General features: G+C 43.2%; 1 protein-coding gene across 1 annotated transcript in view; it reads left to right on the top strand.

The window, feature by feature from the left end:
* Positions 1-17,164, top strand: part of TMC2 (transmembrane channel like 2) — a 102,152-nt gene extending 84,988 nt beyond the window's left edge. The window contains exons 17-19 of the mRNA XM_021921184.2: positions 11,427-11,505; positions 12,964-13,081; positions 16,935-17,164. Coding sequence (XP_021776876.2) covers positions 11,427-11,505; positions 12,964-13,081; positions 16,935-17,152 — 415 coding nt within the window. The 3' untranslated portion in view covers positions 17,153-17,164. The remainder of the gene's footprint in view (positions 1-11,426; positions 11,506-12,963; positions 13,082-16,934) is intronic.
* Positions 17,165-17,864: the final 700 nt, after the last annotated feature.

Genomic DNA, 17,864 nt, shown 5'->3' with positions numbered 1-17,864 from the left:
CACTCCCCAGGAGCAGACTCCATGATGAAGATTCAAGTGCAAGTATTTTATTGGGGAGGGGGTGAGGACTTGAGACAAGGAAGGGAAAGGAAAGTGCATGGATATCACTGTGAGGATTCTGGGAGGCAGTGTGCCTCAGACTTATCCCCTGCTAAGGGCAAAGGATCCGGGGCATTTGTAGACCAGCTCCCAGCGTCATTCATGGGTAAAATGGCTTCAAGGGGTGTGAGTGAGGGGCCCAAGATGGAAGGGAAGCTTCTGGTAACAGAGATGAGAGCACCAGCAAGTGCAAGTCTTTCGGAGCATACTGAAAATTTGGGTGAGCCCTGACATTATCTGCAACAACTCCCACTAAAATGCTCACTAGAAATATCAAAGACCTGTGGGCTCTGAGCCTCTCAGGAAGCTGGACGGTGATTCGGCCTGATCCTGGCTGGGCCCACAGCACTACTTGATTGAGCAGCTTATGCACTGGAACAAGCTGGCTCCTTCATCACTGTCCCCCTCAACAACTGTTAGAGAACAAGTTTGAAAATCTCTGTATCCCCAGCGCCAGCCTAATGCCTAGAGCATAGTACACAAACAGTAAATGCTCAAGGAAGGAACTAGGGAAGAAAAGCAGGAAGCCAGAGTCTTGGATTGGAATTGCTGCCATCAAAAAACGTGCTAGTAAAAATGTTAGCATTTTTCTTTATTTAAAAAAACATATTTTGGCATGCTTTTTAAAAAATTATGAAATATTCCCAGCATACAAATGAGTACAGACAACCATGTACACTATCACAAGATTCAACAGATGTGAATATTTTGCAATATTTACTTCAGGTTTATCTTTCTTCTTAATAGAAATAAAACATTACGGATGCACTTCAAGCCCCACCCAATCCTTCTTTCTTCTTCCCTCCCCAAAGGTAACTATTATTCAGAGTATATTTAATTGTTTCCCTGCATATTTTGTACTTTTTAATCATATGTGTGTATACTACTGTTTCCAGAGTTTTAAACCTTTTCATGAATGACTCACATTACATGCTTTTCCTCAATCAACATTATGTTGGGGGATTTATCCATGTGGATACATGAGCACACATTTGAAGGCTCTTCTATGTTCCATTGCATGAATAAGCCACAGTTCATTCATTCCTCTGCTTAGAGATAGTTAGGCTGTTTCCAGTTTTCAGCTATTGCAAACTGCACTGCAGCCAGCATTTTGTATATATCTCCTTGCATGATTCTGAGAGTTTCTCTAAGGTGGACATCTAGAAGCAGAATTTTGGGTCATCAGATGTTTCTTTAATCTTTTTAGATCTTACAGAATTGCTCTCCAAAGTGGTTGTATTTCCTTTTGACTGTTATTTATAAATTCCAACTCTCTGGTGAAATTCTCCAACTTTCTAATTTTCTTGAACATAGTGATTACAATTATTTTTAAAATCCCAGTCTGATATTCCAATATCTGAACCACCTGGGTGTATTTTTGTTGTCATTTGTTTTCCTCTTGTTTATCATCAGCTCTACTTTTAGCATGGCATGTAATTACCAGATTTCAGACATGTGGATGAAAAATTATAGAGGCTATGAATAATGTTATCTTTCCCCAAAGGGATGGGTTTCTTTCCAGAAAGGCAAATGAAATACTAGGAGATCACTTAATCCTGTCAAGGCTTGATGTTTTAGCTATCTATTATTACATAAGAAACAACCCCCAAAATTGAAAAATAATATTTTATTAATGAATCTGCAATTTGGGTAGGATTCAGCAGGAATCATTCTTTTCCTCTCTACTCAACATCATCTGGGTCAGCTCAGCTGGAGGCTGGAGGGTCCACTTTCAAGATGGTCACTCACATGACTGGCCAGCTGGCACCAGCCATCCCCTGGAAACTCAACAAGGGCTATGGACTAGAGGCCTCACTTCCTTCCCACAAGCTGCTTGGGCTTCCTCATAGCATGGTGGCTGAGTTTCAAGAGCAAGCATCCCAAGAGAATGCAGTGGATATACGTGGTATCTTTACTTACTCCTGCCATACTCTATTGGAGCAATCACAAAGGGATACCCAGGTTCAAGAGAAAGAAATATAGACTCATCTCTTGATGCAATGGCAAGATTCTAGAAGCACATGTAAGATGGGAGTCATAGTATTGTGGCCATCTTTGGAAAATAGTTTGCCATTGCTAGCTTTGGGCTTTCTCAGGGCTGATTTATTTCAGTTTCACCCTATTTCCAAGACATTAACCTTACGCATACAACGTGATCCTTACTGTTGAGCAGTCTTTTAGGGGTCTCAACTGAAAACCTACAGTGTTTACCAATTCCCTCTTGTGACAGTTACTACAGGACTGAACGAAGGAGGACAAACACAGAAATGAAGACAAAGAAAAAAGGATTTGTTTTAAAGAAGGGGTCAGGGAACTCCTTGCTTCTAGTGAGCAAAGGCAGCCCTGAGCTTCTACAGCCCTTCATATTTATTGGGTAGAAAGAGCAGGGAGAAGGAGGTAATGATTGGTCAGCTGTTTGATTGATCACAGGTTCACATCATTGCTAACAGGCCTCAGATGTGCCTAATCACAAGTAACACTGCGCCTGGGGTGTGACTGCCCTCAGCATTCCTTCTGGGCGCCGACATAGTGGTCAGCTTGCCAACATCCTGCATTCATGAGAACAGTTTGCTGTTTACTCATATAGCCTCCAGTGGTATACTGAGTTGATCACAACCTTCATTCTTTCAGCCTCCAACACCCTCCACCTTGGCAGGGCTTGAAACCCATTCTCTCTTTTCCCAATTCTGCAGTCTTTGCTTATACTCTTTCTCCAATAGTACTGCTACAGCCACTGTGAAATCTCTGCTCTGCTCTTCAGCCTCCCTGGTGTCATTTTCTTCTGGACTTCCTGAAGCAATTGAAGAATTGGTCAATCATTTGAGGGCAATATGTACGCAGAGTTTGGCTTATTTATCAGCAATTTGTTCTTCTCTGGGATTCTGTCCCTCAAGTCCCAAAGACTCTGGCAGTAATTAACTCTGACCTGCATCTTCTCCACATTGTAGGATTTCCACTTTCTGCTTGGACTCTGCTTCTAGGTCACAAATTGGAAAATACTCTCAGGGAGAAACCCTGGAGGAATGTAGAGCTCACCTCACATGCTTCCCTTCTCTCAAGCTTCCAGCCCCTTTAGTCTGCCTGTTTTGTCACTCTCCCATGTCTTAAACTACAGTTTTGTAAATTTTGCTCAGCATTTACAGTTGTTTTTCTCTGCAAAGCTGGACCAATACAAGTCCTTCAGTGAAGACCAGAAAAAGAAGTCTTTGCTCTCTTTGTTTATTTGATTTTCCACAGTCAGGTTGCCTAGCACCAGAACAACAACAAAAATAATCTGTGATCATGTTTGTTAGAAAGAAGACCGGGCATGGTGGCTCACACCTGTAATCCCAGCACTTTGGGAGGCCAAGGCAGGCAGATCACCTGAGGTCAGGAGTTCGAGACAAGCCTGGCCAGCATGGTGAAATCCCGTCTCTACTAAAACTACAAAAATCAGCCAGCTGTGGTGGTGTGTGCCTGTAATCCCAGCTACTTGAGAGGCTGAGGCAGGAGAATCACTTGAACTCAGGAGGCAGAGGTTGCAGTGAGCCAAGACCACGCCACTGCACTCCAGCCTGGGCAAGAGAGCAAGACTCTTGTCTCAAAAAAAAAAAAAAAAAAAAAAAGTCAGAAAGAATTGGCATGCCTATGTTGTTAAGTTTTCCAATCCAAGAATACCATATTCCTTATCATTTGTTCATTTATGTCCCTCAATAATATTTTTAAGTTTTCTTCATAAATTTCATGTACATTGCTTATTAAATATATTCCTCTGCATTTCATCTTTTTGTTTTATACTAAATTAGGATAGTGCTTTCATCACACTTTCTCACTAGTTTTTGGTTTTTCTATGTAAATGTTATTTATTTTCTATATATAAATTTTGTATTCAGTCACTGATATACCTAGACTTTGTGTCCCCATCCACATTTCATCTTGAATTGTAATCACCACAGTCCCCACATTTAAAGGGAGGGACCAGGTGGAGGTAATTGGTTCATGGAGGCAGTTTTCCCCATGCTGTTCTTGTGATAGTGAGTTCTCACAAGATCTAATGGTTTTATAAGGGGCTCTTCCACTTTGCTCGGCACTTCTCCTTCACACCACTTTGTGAAGAAGGTGCCTTGCTTCCCCTTCACCTTCCACCTGTAAATTTCCTGAGGCCTCCCCAGCGATGCTGAACTGTGAGTCAATTAAATCTCTCTCCTTTATAAATTACCCAGTCTTGGGTAGTTCTTTAAAGCAGTATGAAAACAGGCTAATACAGTCACCCCACGAGTGTATTGTTTATAATATTTACTCAACCAAAGTTCTTGAATCTTCCAGGTCATTTTCTCATTTGTAAACAATGAAAATGTTATATTTTATTTAATTCTTAGATCTTTTTTTCTCTGTAGGATTAGTTAGTAGCTTCCATGGGAAAAACAAGTTAATTCATATTTGGTGATAAAATATATTTTTGTATTTTTCCTGCATTTACAGGGTGGGGAGTGCTTTTAATGTTTTCAGTTAAGCACAGTGCTGGTTTTTTGGAGGGCTGAGATAAGTGTATTCATGAAATAAGGAAGAAAACAACCAGGGAATGTAAGTCATTGTAACATAGGTATAAGAAATCAGGAAATTAGGAAAGTGGAGTAACTTTCCTGATTATTGGTTTCTTACAGAAGTTAAAAAAAAAAAAAAAGTGACCTCAAAAGGCGGTGGTGAATTTAGGGCCACCACTAGCCCATATAGTACCTTGTGCAAATTTTTTAAAGGTGCCCACTCCTTCAGACAGAGGTAGGCCCATGCCAAGGGGCACATTTGACAAACAGAATATGGATAGATTTCAGCCAACCGTCACCCCCTTAGTCAGGTGCCTTTTATGCAGTAAACAGCCTGTATAATGGCTATCTATGCCAGAATCTTTTTCCTTTGGTGTAGACCAGGGGTCATCATAGTCCACAAGCTAAATCCAGACCACATTTGATTTTGTTAAGTAAAGTTTTATTGGAACACATTCATGCTCATTCATTTATTTATTATCTATGACTGTTTTTCACAAAAAAAGACAAAATTTACTTGTTGTGATAAAGAATGTATTGTCTAGAAAGACTAAAATATTTATTGCCTGGCCCTCTGCAGAAAAAGTTTGCTGACCCCTAATGCAGACAATAAGGTACCACTTTCAAATATGCTTTGAGACTGAATTTAAAACATCTAATCAGTAAGACTTAAAAACTATGACAAATAATAAGTCCAAAAAATATTTAGACGAAGAAGGGATTAGGATTGTAGAAGACAATAAATATTGAACTTGAGCCTTGATAAATTCAAGGCTCAGGAAAAGGAGTTGATGGCACTGGATAGAACTTTTAGAGTTGTTCAAGTCAACTATTTTCTGGTTGACCTTCTAATTGTTTCTATTACCGAAGGTAAAGCATTGAATTTCCAACTATTATTATTGGATTGTCCATTATCTCTCCCTTAAATTTTGTTTTTCCTTCATATGTTTTAAGGCTGTGTTGTTAGGTGCATATATGTTTTTACTTGTTACATTTTTTTGATGAAATGACCCTTTCACAATTAAAAAACAATCCCATTTGTCTCTATTTTTGCCTTAATATGTTTCCCAACCTTTTACTTTCAATCTATTTATACCTTAAAAATCTGAAGTGTGCCTTTTTAGGCTGGGTGTGGTGGCTCATGCCTGTAATACCAGCACTTTGGGAGGCAGGAAGATTGCTTGAGCCCAGGAGTTTGATACCAGGCTGGGCAACATGGCAAGACCCATCTCTACAAAAACTTTAAAAATTAACTGAGTGTGGTGGCACGTGCCTGTAGCTCCAGCTACTTGGGAGGTGACCAAGGTGGAGGATTGCTTGAACCGAAAAGGTTGAGGCTGCAGTGAACCATGTTTGTGCCACTGCATTCCAGCCTGGGTGACAGTGAGACCTTCTCGCTAAATAAATAAAATAAAATATAGTCTGCTTCTTTGGAACAGCATATAGCTGAAGCATAGTGTTTATCCATTCTGTCACTCTGTGCTTTTTATATGGAGTGTTTGATTCATTTACATTTAATTACCAATAAGTTGGCATTTATGTCTGCTGTTTTCTGTATGTCTTATGTATTTTTGTTATTTTATTCCTCCATTACTGCCTTCTTTTGGGTTAAAGATTTTAGTATATAATTTTAGTTCCCTTGTCATTTCTTTTACTATATTTTGTTTTAGTTATTTTCTTAGTGATTGCCCTGGAGATTGCAATTAATATAACAAACTACTTTGGATTAATACCAACTTAATTATAATAGTATACAAAAACTTTGTTCCTATACAACTTCATTTCCTCCTCTCTCCTTCAGGTTGTTTCTGCCATACAAATTACATCTTTATACATTTTATGCCAACTAAATAAGACAGGAGAAAAAAGAGTTACAAAGACTATATTGATATTAGCTTTTATATTAACCCATGTAGTTACCTTTACGAGTGCTCTTATTTCTTCATGTAGATTCAAGTTACTGTCTAGTGTCTTTTCGTTTTAACCTAAAGAGCTCCCTCTAGCATTTCTTACAGAGTAGGTCCACTAGTGATTACTTCTCTTAGTTTTTATCTGGGAATGACTTAATTTCTCCTTCATTCTTGAAGAACAGTTTTGCTGGATTTAGAATTTTTGGTTTATAGTCTTTCTCCTTCAATCTTTCAAATATGTCATCCCACTGCCATTTGGCCTCCAAGGTTTATATGGAAAAACAACGGACTGTTAATCTTTCTGAGGCTTTCTTGTATATGATTATTTGTTTCTCTCTTTCAGGATTCTCTCTTTGACTATGGCTTTTTTTTTTTTCAATTTGCTATGATATGTCTAGGAATAGATCTCTTTGAGTTTATCCTGAATGGAATTTGTTGAGTTTCCTGTGTAAATTAATATTTTTTTCATCATATTTGGGGATGAAATCTGATTAAAAATAGTCATTATTTACTCAAATATTCTTTCTGACCCTTTCTGTCTTTCCTCTCCTCCTCAGATTCCCATTAGGCATGTGTTGATACATTTGATGTTGTCCCAAGAACATTTCAAAGTGTCACATAGGCACTGTTATTTTACCTCATTCTTTTTTCTTTCTGTTCCTCAGACTGGATAATCTCAATCGATCTATTTTGAAGTTCGTTGATTTTTTTTTTTTCCAAGACAGTATCTCACTCTGTCACCCAGGCTAGAGTGCAGTGGTGCAATCTCGGCTCACTGCAGCCTCCACCTCCCAGGCTCCAGCAATTCTCCTGCCTCACCCTCTCGAGTAGCTGGGATTACACGCGTGCACCACCACACTTGGCTAATTTTTGTATTTTTGGTAGAGATGGGTTTCACTATGTTGGCCAGGCTGGTTCTTTCTTCTGTCAACTCAGATATGTTGGGAACCTCCAGGAAATTTATTATTTCAGTTATTGTAGATTTCAACTCTAGAATTTCTATTTGGTTCTTTTATTTATTTCTTTTTGCTAAAATTATTTATTTGGTGAGACACCATTTTGATACTTTCAGTTCTTTAGAAATGGTTTTCTATAATTCTTTGATCATATTCTTTGATTGTATTTAACATAACTGATTTAAAGTCTTTGTCTCTTAAATGCAGCATTGAGGTTTCCTCAGGAATGGTTTCTATTGACTACTTTTCCCCCTGTGTATGGGCCAGACTTTCTTTTTTCTTTGTATGTCTTACTAGTGTTTTTTGTTTGTTTGTTTGTTTTTTGAGACAGGGTCTCGCTCTGTTGCCCAGGCTGGAGTGCAGTGGCAAGATCTTGGCTCACTGCAACCTCCACCTCCTGGGCTCAAGTGATTCTCCTGCCCCAGCCTCCCGAGTAGCTGGGATTACAGGCACCTGCCACTATGTCAAGCTAATTTTTTGTATTTTTAGTAGAGACGGGGTTTCACCATGTTGGCCAGGTTGGTCTTGAACTCCTGACTTCATGATTCGCCCACCTCAGCCTCCCAAAGTTCTGGGATTACAGGCGTAAGCCACTGCACCCAGCCATGTCTTACTAGTTTTTGTTGAAAACTGGGTATCTTAAATAATATATGGCAGCCATGGAAATCAGGTTCTCCCTTCCATGCGTTTGTTGTTGTTGCTGTTTGTTGTTACAATTGTTGCTGTTATTCTTGTTTAGTAGCTTTTCTGAACTAATTATGTAAAGTCTGTTTTCTTTGTTGTGTGTGGCCACTAAAGTCTGTGCTCTGTTAGCTTAGTAGTCACCTACTGACTGGACAGACATTTTCTTACATGTCTGGAACCAGTAAGACTCCCAGTATTTCCCAAGAGGCTCTGTGTATGTACTGGGGTATGCCTTCGACATTCAACCAGGCAGTTTACAACGCTACCTTAGCTCTCACTGACTGCTTGTTCAGAGACTCAAGGTTACCAGAGGTGAGAGCTTAGGGCCTTCTCAAGTCTTTCCTGGACATACAAACAGCCCTGGACAGGCACAGAGCCTTACACATCATGCACACAGTTCTCTAGATTCCCAGGAACATTTCAAAGTGTTTTAAAGCCCCCATTGGACATCTCATTCCCCAGTTCTCCTTTTAAGCTTTTTGGTTAGCCTATTGTTTGCCCCAGCTGTCATGCAACACTTCGCACAGCCATGATGTTCAACAATTGCCTCTGATTGCTTTTGCCAATCTCAGAGAAAAGGTTGTTCACACTGATTGGGCTCTGAGCCAGGTTAAATAAAGATAGCCCTGTGAGTAGTATCAACCACTGGATAAATCAAATAATGACAATTCTCTGGGTATGAGAATTTTAAGGTGCTCCAAATCCATTCTACCTCCTCCAGTGACTGCCAGGCTACTGATTTTCACCAAAATTTTGGGCTGTTGGTTTTCAAACCTACTACAGAACTGGGTAGGACAGGGGATACAAGGCAACTTAGATGCTGCAAAACTCACTGTTCTCAGATTTAGCTGTTTTCCTTGAAAAGGCACTTCCAGGTCGGGCGCAGTAGCTCACACCTATAATCCCAGCACTTTGCAAGGCCAAGGCAGGCAAATCACAAGGTCAGGAGTTTGAGACCAGCCTGGCCAACATGATGAAACCCCGTCCCTACTAAAAACACAAAAAATTAGCTGTGTGTGGTATTGGGCGCCTGTAATCCCAGCTACTTGGGAGGCTGAGGCAGGAGAATTGCTTGAACCCAGGAGGCAAAGGTTGCAGTGAGTCAAGATTGCGCCACTGTACTCCAGCCTGGGCGACAGTGTGAGACTCTAAAAAAAAAAAGAAAAGAAAAGAAAAGACACTCCCTAGATTTGCTGCAAACGTTTGGTTAATTTTGAGTTCTGAAAAAAAATTGATTCTGACTATTTTTGCTGGCATTCTCACTGCTTTTAAGGAAGAGAGGATTTTCAGAGATCTTTGCCAATTTTGCTGACATCCAATTGAACTTTAGTTTAGCCTTGGGTGGGCTTAAAGACTTTGTTAAAACCTTCCCTCTTTGACTATCATCTTTGTTGTTCCTTAGAAATATCTCTTTGTCTCTGTCTGTTTATGGTTTGAAATTCCCAAAAAGTATTTCAAGAAATGGCTGCTCCCCATCAGGGCTCTCTTCAGCTCCAGGATAGTCTGATGAAACCAGAATCCCCCAACCCTGTGGTCAGTTTCCTGGCTGCTGCTCAAGGGCTGCCAGCCTGGAGGGGAACTGGAGCTCCACACTCTGCAATGGCGCCTCTCCTTCAGCACCCTCTCTGGTAGCTTACTGGAAATGAACATGGACTCACAGAGATTCCAGGGCCCTAAGGGGGCCGGAGTGAATGTAGAATCCTTTCATTTGTTCATCTATTCATGTAACACCCATTCTTGAAGGTCTGCTCTGTGCCCTGAATACTGTCATTGCCAACAGCAAACCCTTGCATGTTGTTTTATATCCTTGATTTCCAATTTCCTCTGCTGCTGGCATGACAGGGATGACATGATAGTGACCACTTGGATTGCCCTGTGCCCTCCTGGAGAAATTCTGAAACCCAGACACCAAACCTGACCCCGAAGGCACCAAAGAGAAATGCTAAACTTGTAAACAACCTTGGGAGGTACATAGCCACCCATGAGCATTTTATCTACCATTTGCTGGGCATGTGATCTTGAGCCAGACAAGTCACCTCTCTGACCTCTGATTCCTCCCTTAAAAAAATGGGCTAATTAGGTGAATGGCAAGGCCTGGCCCAGAGTAACAGCCTTACATAACAGAAATTGGTCTCTTCACCTGTCCTTTATTCTTTCCTCCCCTCGCCCACAGTTCTCTGAATCCTTGCTTCAGAAGGCTCACTTGACAGCCTCTGACCTACACCCTGCCCCAAGGACCATGGGACTCCTCTTCTCTGGCTGGAGAGGGCTCACAGGCTCTACTGAGGCAGCTATGGATGGCCTAGCCCTGAGAGGGAAGGTTCTGGAGACCAAAGCTGGAGCAGCTGAGGCTTGAAAGTCATGGAGAAAAGCTACTAATAAGGATGGACGATAAAAGCTAGCAGATAATAGGCTGGCAAAGCATCCACTCCAGGTGGCACCCTGGCTTTTGTGTGTCCTGTGTAGTCATAACCCCAGATCTTAGGTCCTGTGAAAAGAAAGCCTGGGCTGCAGCCTCAAAGGACACCCAGACATCCAGTGAGCCTATGGGGGCTGGACTCTAAAACCCATAAGGTCAGGGCCAAACATGCTAGGGCACTTTGAGCAGGAGGCCTTCAGAGCGTCTGCAATTGTGCTTCTTAGGCAAACTTAGAAGAGGTCTCTTAACACCTCCACCTCTCCCCTCTCAGGACTTGAAAATTGTAGAAAAAGTACTGGTTTCCAATGTGGGCTGCAGAGTACTAATGGGTGGGATGACCTTGGCAAATTATTTAACCTCACTGAGTCCCAGGACCCAGGTCTTTAAACATAGAAGTCTACTCTCTGCTTCATGGTATTTTTATCAAAGTCAATGAGATGGGGTGGGGTGGGGGTGGACTATGCACATGGCACAGAGCTTGGCACAAGGCAGGTGCACAGGAAATGTGACCAGCTTCTTTTGCAGTCAGTAAACCCTGCCACCCTCTGACCACCTCAGATTTCCCAGAAGAGGGATGATTCCTCCAGCCAACCTTTACTGAGCACTCTCAGAGCTAGAGCTATATAGTCATGCCCATGCGTAATGAAATAGAGAGGATGCGGGGGCATCCAGGACCTTCTCCACACTGAGAAAAGAAGATGGTAGGACACCCACCCTCTACCTAAAGCCTCAGTAACTATTCCAGGAATCCTGCCTTGATTCTCCAAGAAAGGTGCCCAGCTCCTGTCATCTGCCAAGATCACAGGACCACAGGAGGCATGCTTTTCTCTTGCAGCTTGGCCATTTACTACCTGAACTCAGTTTCCAAAAGCCTTTCCCGAGCTAATGCCCAGCTGAGGAAGAAAATCCAAGCGGTGAGTCTGTTGGAAGTTTCCTCCTGGAGGGTAAAAAGAAATCACGTTTTTGGTTTTTGCTAATTTGCTTTGTGAGCCCAGCTGTGTTATCTAGATGGCTTTCTTCTAAACCAAATACCAAAATATCTGTATCATAGCAAGTAGCCTTGTGAGATTCAACAGCATGCATTTATATTATTGAGGCTATTTGGTGATTTGTGACAATAATGACTTAAATGTCGACGGGCTGCTAAAGAACAGGAGAAATTCAGTGAGTTCAACCAACGCCCATACAGAAAAACCCAGTACCCACAGTAATTCCTACAGATTCAAGTGAATATTTAAATACTAAAAGAAATGTTGTCAAAATGACGTATTTCTTGTGCCCTTTAGCCTAAAAGATCTCCTGAGTCTCCTTCACACGTGGGAAGCCTCTCTCAACATCCCAGCCGATACCCTACTTCTGACTGCTCTCTCCTGACATACACACACACTCCCTAAAATTCAGACCCTAACCCTCCCTAAGCCCTGTCCTTGCTTTCTCTGTCCCTCTTCCGGAATGAATCTCATCTGTCTTGCTACTGGTCCCCCATCCACACCTTCTTCTGGTTTTTTGTTTGTTTGTTTTTGTTTTTTAGATGGAGTCTCGCTCTGTCACCAGGCTGGAGTGCAGTGGCACGATCTCAGCTCACTGCAACCTCCACCTCCCAGGTTCAAGTGATTCTCCTGCCTTGGCCTCCCAAATAGCTGGGACTACAGGCACGTACCACCACACCCAGCTAATTTTTGTATTTTTAGTAGAGATGGGGTTTCAACATGTCGGCCAGGATGGTCTCCATATCTTGACCTCGTGATCCACCCGCCTCAGCCTCCCAAAGTGCTGGGATTACAGGCATAAGCCACCGTGCCAAGCCCCTTCTTCTGTTAATCTCGCTGGGCTCCTGCCCAGGTACAGAAAACCACTGAAATAGAGGATTGGAAGGGTTGCTGTCCTCAGGCCACATGTTCCTTCAATAGCTGTGCGAATCTGAGAGCCTCAGGCTGCCCTCTCCAATCAGTTGTGAGGACCAGTAACAGGCAGTTTAAGGTAGTTACCAAGAACTGAAAACAGGCCAGGCATGGTGGCTCACACCTGTAATCCCAGCACTTTGTGAGGCCGAGGCCGGTGGATCACCTGAAGTCAGGAGTTGAAGACCAGCCGGGCCAACATGGTGAACCTGTTTCTACTAAAAATGCAAAAATTAGCCAGGTATGGTGGCACACACCTGTAATCCCAGTTACTTGAGAGGCTGAGGGCCGGAGAATTGCTTGAACCCAGAAGGCAAAGGTTGCAGTGACCCAAGTTCATGCCGCTGCACTCCAGCCTGGGCAACAGAGTGAGACTCTGTCTCAAAAAAAAAAAAAAAATCACTCTCAGCACCTCTGAGCCTCAAATACCCATTTCCTGGGCCAGGACCAACAGTTCATTATTTTGTGCAGCTCCGTGAAGTTGAGAAGAGCCACAAATCTGTGAAAGGCAAAGCCACAGCCAGAGATTCAGGGGACACACCTAAAAGCAGCTCCAAAAATGCCACCCAGCTCCAACTCACCAAGGAAGGTAAGCTCTTTGTCATGATGATTATGTTTTACAAGGCCACATGGAAAGGTGTAAAGAGCCTATGAAACAGTGTGAAATCAGACTGTTCTGGGATTGAAATCAGAATCCTAACAATTATTAGCTGATGAAGTTGGGCAGGTGAATATAGGGGTCAATCATAGCACCTGCCTCATGGGATGGTGAAGATGAGATGAAATCATGCATGTAAAGTGCCTACCAGAATTCTTGGCACAGAGAATGAGCCAGTGAATACCAGCTGGCAGTAGTGCCGTCATACACCCCTTAATAACATTTGGATCAACCATGGAACACATATACAGCGGCCCCATAAGATTATAATGGAGCTGAAAAATTCCTATTGCCAAGTGACGTAACTGTCAACATTGTAGCAAAACACATTACTCATGTCTTTGGTTTTTTTTTTTTTTTTTTGAGGCAGAGTCTCGCTCTGTGGCCCAGGCTGGAGTGCAGTGGCCGGATCTCAGCTCACTGCAAGCTCCGCCTCCCGGATTTACCCCATTCTCCTACCTCAGCCTCCCGAGTAGCTGGGACTACAGGCACCCGCCACCTCGCCCGGCTAGTTTTTTGTATTTTTTAGTATAGACAGGGTTTCACCGGGTTAGCCAGGATGGTCTCGATCTCCTGACCTCGTGATCCGCCTGTCTCGGCCTCCCAAAGTGCTGGGATTACAGGCTTGAGCCACCGCGCCCGGCCTCATGTCTTTGTTGTGAGCTGATGTAAACAAGCCTACTGAACTGCCAGTTACATAAAAGTCTAGGCCAGGCCTGGTGGCTCAAGCCTGTAATTCCAGCACTTTGGGAGGCTGAGGTGGGCGGATTACGAGGTCAGGAGATCAAGACCACCCTGGCTGACACAGTGAAACCCCGTCTCTACTAAAAATACAAAAAATTAGCCGGGCGTGGTGGCGGGCGCCTATAGTCCCAGCTGCTCGGGAGGCTGAGGCAGGAGAATGGCGTGAACCCGGGAGGCAGAGCTTGCAGTGAGCTAAGATTGCGCCACTGCACTCCAGCCTGGGCGACAGAGCAAGACTGCGTCTCAAAAAAAAAAAAAAAAGTCTAGCACATACAATTATATACAGTACAGAATACTTGATAATGATAATTGTGTTACTGGCTTATGTGTTTACTATACTATACTTTAGAGTAGATTCCTTCTACTTATATAAAAAATAGTTAACTATAAAACAGCCTCATGCAGGTCCTTCAGGAGGCATTCCAGAAGAAGGCATTGTTATCACAGGAGATGACAGCTCCATGTGTGTTATTGCCCTTGAAGACCTTCCAGTGGGACAAGATATGGAGGTGGAAGACAGTGATATTGATGATCCCAACCCTTTGTAGACCTAGGCTAATGTGTGTGTTGTATATCAGTTTTTAACAAGAAAAATTTAAAACATAAAAAGAAAAAAAATTCTTAGTTTAAAAACAGAAAAACTTATCAAATAAGGATATAAAGAAAAATATTTTTGTACAGGTGGTCACTGTATTTGTGTTTTAAGCCAACTGTTATTATAAAAGAGACAAAATGTTTTTTAAAATTTAAAAGTTATAAAATAGAAAAGTTACAATAAGCTAAGGTTTATTATTGAAGAAAGAAAACTTTTTTTTATTTTGAGATGGAGTCTCGCTCTGTCACCCAGGCTGGAATACAGTGGTGTGATCTCGGCTCACCGCCGCCTCCACCTCCAGGGCTCAAGTGATTCTCCTGCCTCAGCCTCCTGAGTAGCTGGGATTACAGGTGCCCACCACCATGCCTGGCTAATATTTTGTATTTTTAGTAGAGACAGGGTTTCACCATGTCAGCCAGGCTGGTCTTGAACTTCTGACCTCATGATCCACCCGCCTCAGGCCTCCCAAAGTGCTGGGATTACACGCCTGAGCCACTGTGCCTGGTCTAGAAAAAATGTTTGTAAATTGAGTGTAATCTAAGTGTACAGTGTTTATAAAGTCTGCAGCAGTGACAGTGGTGTCCTAAGCTTTCACATTCACTCATCACTCACTCACTGACTCACCTGGAGCAACTTCCAGTCCTGCAAGCTCCATTCATGGTCAGTGCCCTAGACAGGTTTACCATTTGTCATATTTCACATACTCTACCCTTTCTATGTTTACATACACATATATTTACCATTATGTTCCAACTGCCTAAAGTATTCGGTACAGTAGGTGTTGTGCAGGTTTACAGCCTAGGAGCAATAGGCTAAACCATATAGCCTATGTGTATAACAGGCTATGCCATCTAGGTTTGGGTAAGTACATTCTATGATGGTCACACAACAAAATCATCTAATGATGCATTTCTCAGAATGTATCTGCATCTTTAAGCAATGTGTGCTATAGTTTATATTCTCTGAAAAGAGAAGCACTGGAATATCTAGAATAATAGAGTGAGAAAAGTCCACATAAAAAGTTCCCAAGAAAGTATCTTGGGGCTATTGCTTCTCGGCCTTTTGGCTAAGGTCAAGTGAAAATATCCTGGGGCTTCAAAGTGGAGTGATCATAGACCATCTCAAATTAGGAGTGAGGACAGTTCAAGTTGAAACAGACCATCTCTGAGGTGATCCCATTTTCCAAAGATCATCTCTGTTTTAAAATTAAACAGTATCTGCATGCAGACACTTTAGCCTTGGATGTAAGAAGTGAATGAGATGCATAAGGAATGACTGACAGTTTAGGAATCTGAACTTTATTTTTTTGAAACAGAGTCTCACTCTGTTGCCCAGGCTGGAGTGCAGTGGCGCAATCTCTGATCACTGCAATCTCTGCCTCCCAGGTTCAAGCGATTCTCCTGCTCAGCCTTCTGAGTGGTTGAGATTACAGGCACCTGCCACCATGCCTGGTTAATTTTTGTATTTTTAGCAGAGATGGGATTTCACCATGTTGACCAGGCTAATCTCAAACTCCTGACCTCAAATGATCAGCCTCAAGTGATCCACCTCAAATGGCCTCCCAAAGTGCTGGGATTACAGGCATGAGCCACTGCACCCGGCCTGACCTTTTTTTTTATACAAGCATTCCAATTTCTTAGTAACTGGCATTTTATTTATTTATTTATTATTACTAAGTATTAGCTATAATAAAATGATACTAGCTGCTGCAACAAAGAGACCCAAAATGGCTAGTGGCTCAGACACCATAAAAGTTCACTTCTCACTCAACACAAAGTTCAAACTGGGTGTTTTCACCTGACAGCCACAAGTGCTGATATGGGGACCCTGGCGCCTTCCATCTTGTGGCTCTGCCTGCATCAAGCTAGTGCAAGGGGAAGGGCTTAGGGGACACACCTGGATGTGGTCCCATCAAAGCCTGGAACTCCAGCATAGGCCACACTCATCCACAAGGGAACCAGAGCCCATTTCTGTGTCCCAGAACAAAAGGGACTGGGTTTAGTAGAGAGCAGTCATTGTCCCTAACTTGGAGATAGAGGAGGGGAAGGAAACAAGTTAATGAAGGATTGGAAAGTAGATTTGATTCCAAACAATTCCCACAGCCCCTTCCCTTCCATCATCACATTTGACCCTGGCAGTCACCCTGCAAAGCTGCTGTTATTCTTGTCTCAATTTTATACTCTAGAAAACCCGGGATCAGAGAGTCTAGCCTAAGGCCGGGATTCAAAATCAAGTTCTCTAGCCAGCAGACCATACTCCTCCAACAGATGTGTTTATGCAAAAGCCAGGCCAAGGTGACCCCGAGACAGCTGAGCACAATCTGACAGCTCTCACATCACCAAATGGACTAAAACCTACACACCCCGGAGGGCGGCTCCAGAGAGCTCCAATTCAACCTGTACAAAATCTCCCACTTCCTCTTTCTTGTCTTGGTTCATTTTCCAGAGACCACGCCTCCCTCTGCCAGCCAAAGCCAGGCCATGGACAAGAAGGCTCAGGGTCCTGGAACCTCCAATTCTGCCAGCTGGACCGCGCTGCCTGCCTCTGGACACCTTCCTATATCTCAGCCCCCTGGAGTCAAACCAGATTCTGGCCACGCCCCATCTCAGACTCATCTGTGGAGGTCAGCCTCTGGGAAGAGTGCTCAGAGACCTCCGCACTGATGGATGGGACTCCAGGGAGCCTCCATCCTGGGGCTGATCCTCAAGTTCCCCAGTTTCACATATACCAAATTGAGGTTCTCTCCCCTCTTTCCTCTCAGATACATGCTCTCTTTCCTCTCTTGGAATGTGTGAACTTTGATTCCTTCAGGCCCTTGTCAGCTACCAAAGGAGGAAGACAGTGGCTTCACCTATCTTTTAGGGAACCTGGAGGCATCTCTGCACTAACTGCCCTCACCAATATCTTGGTCCAGACAGCTCTGAACCCCACACTCGCAGTAGTTGACATCGCCTCCAGATTTTGGGAGTTGGGGAAGGGCCATGACCACCCTCGTAGACTTTTTCCATGGGACACAGTTTAGGACACGGGTTTCTGCCAGCTTCCCTAGCTGGGAGGGGGATGCGGAAGGGCCTACATTTCTCAATCCAGAGGAAGTGAGCTGGTTTAAATGGAAGGTCCAGGCCAGGCACAGTGGCTCACACCTGTAGCCCCAGCACTTTGAGAGGCCGAGGTGGGTGGATCGCTTGAGCCCAGGAGTTCAAGACCAGCCTGGGCAACGTGGCAAAACCCCATCTCTACAAAAAAATTAGCCAGGCATGGTGGTACGCACCTGTCATCCCAGTTACTTAGGAAGCTGAGGCAGAAGGATCACTTGAGCCCAGGAGGCAGAGGTTGCAGTTAGCTAAGATCATGTCACTACACTCCAGTCTGAGC

The sequence above is a fragment of the Papio anubis genome, chromosome 16 (assembly GCF_008728515.1).
Source record: "Papio anubis isolate 15944 chromosome 16, Panubis1.0, whole genome shotgun sequence".
NCBI classification, from domain to species: domain Eukaryota; kingdom Metazoa; phylum Chordata; class Mammalia; order Primates; family Cercopithecidae; genus Papio; species Papio anubis.
This window is presented reverse-complemented; position numbering and strand designations above follow the sequence as displayed.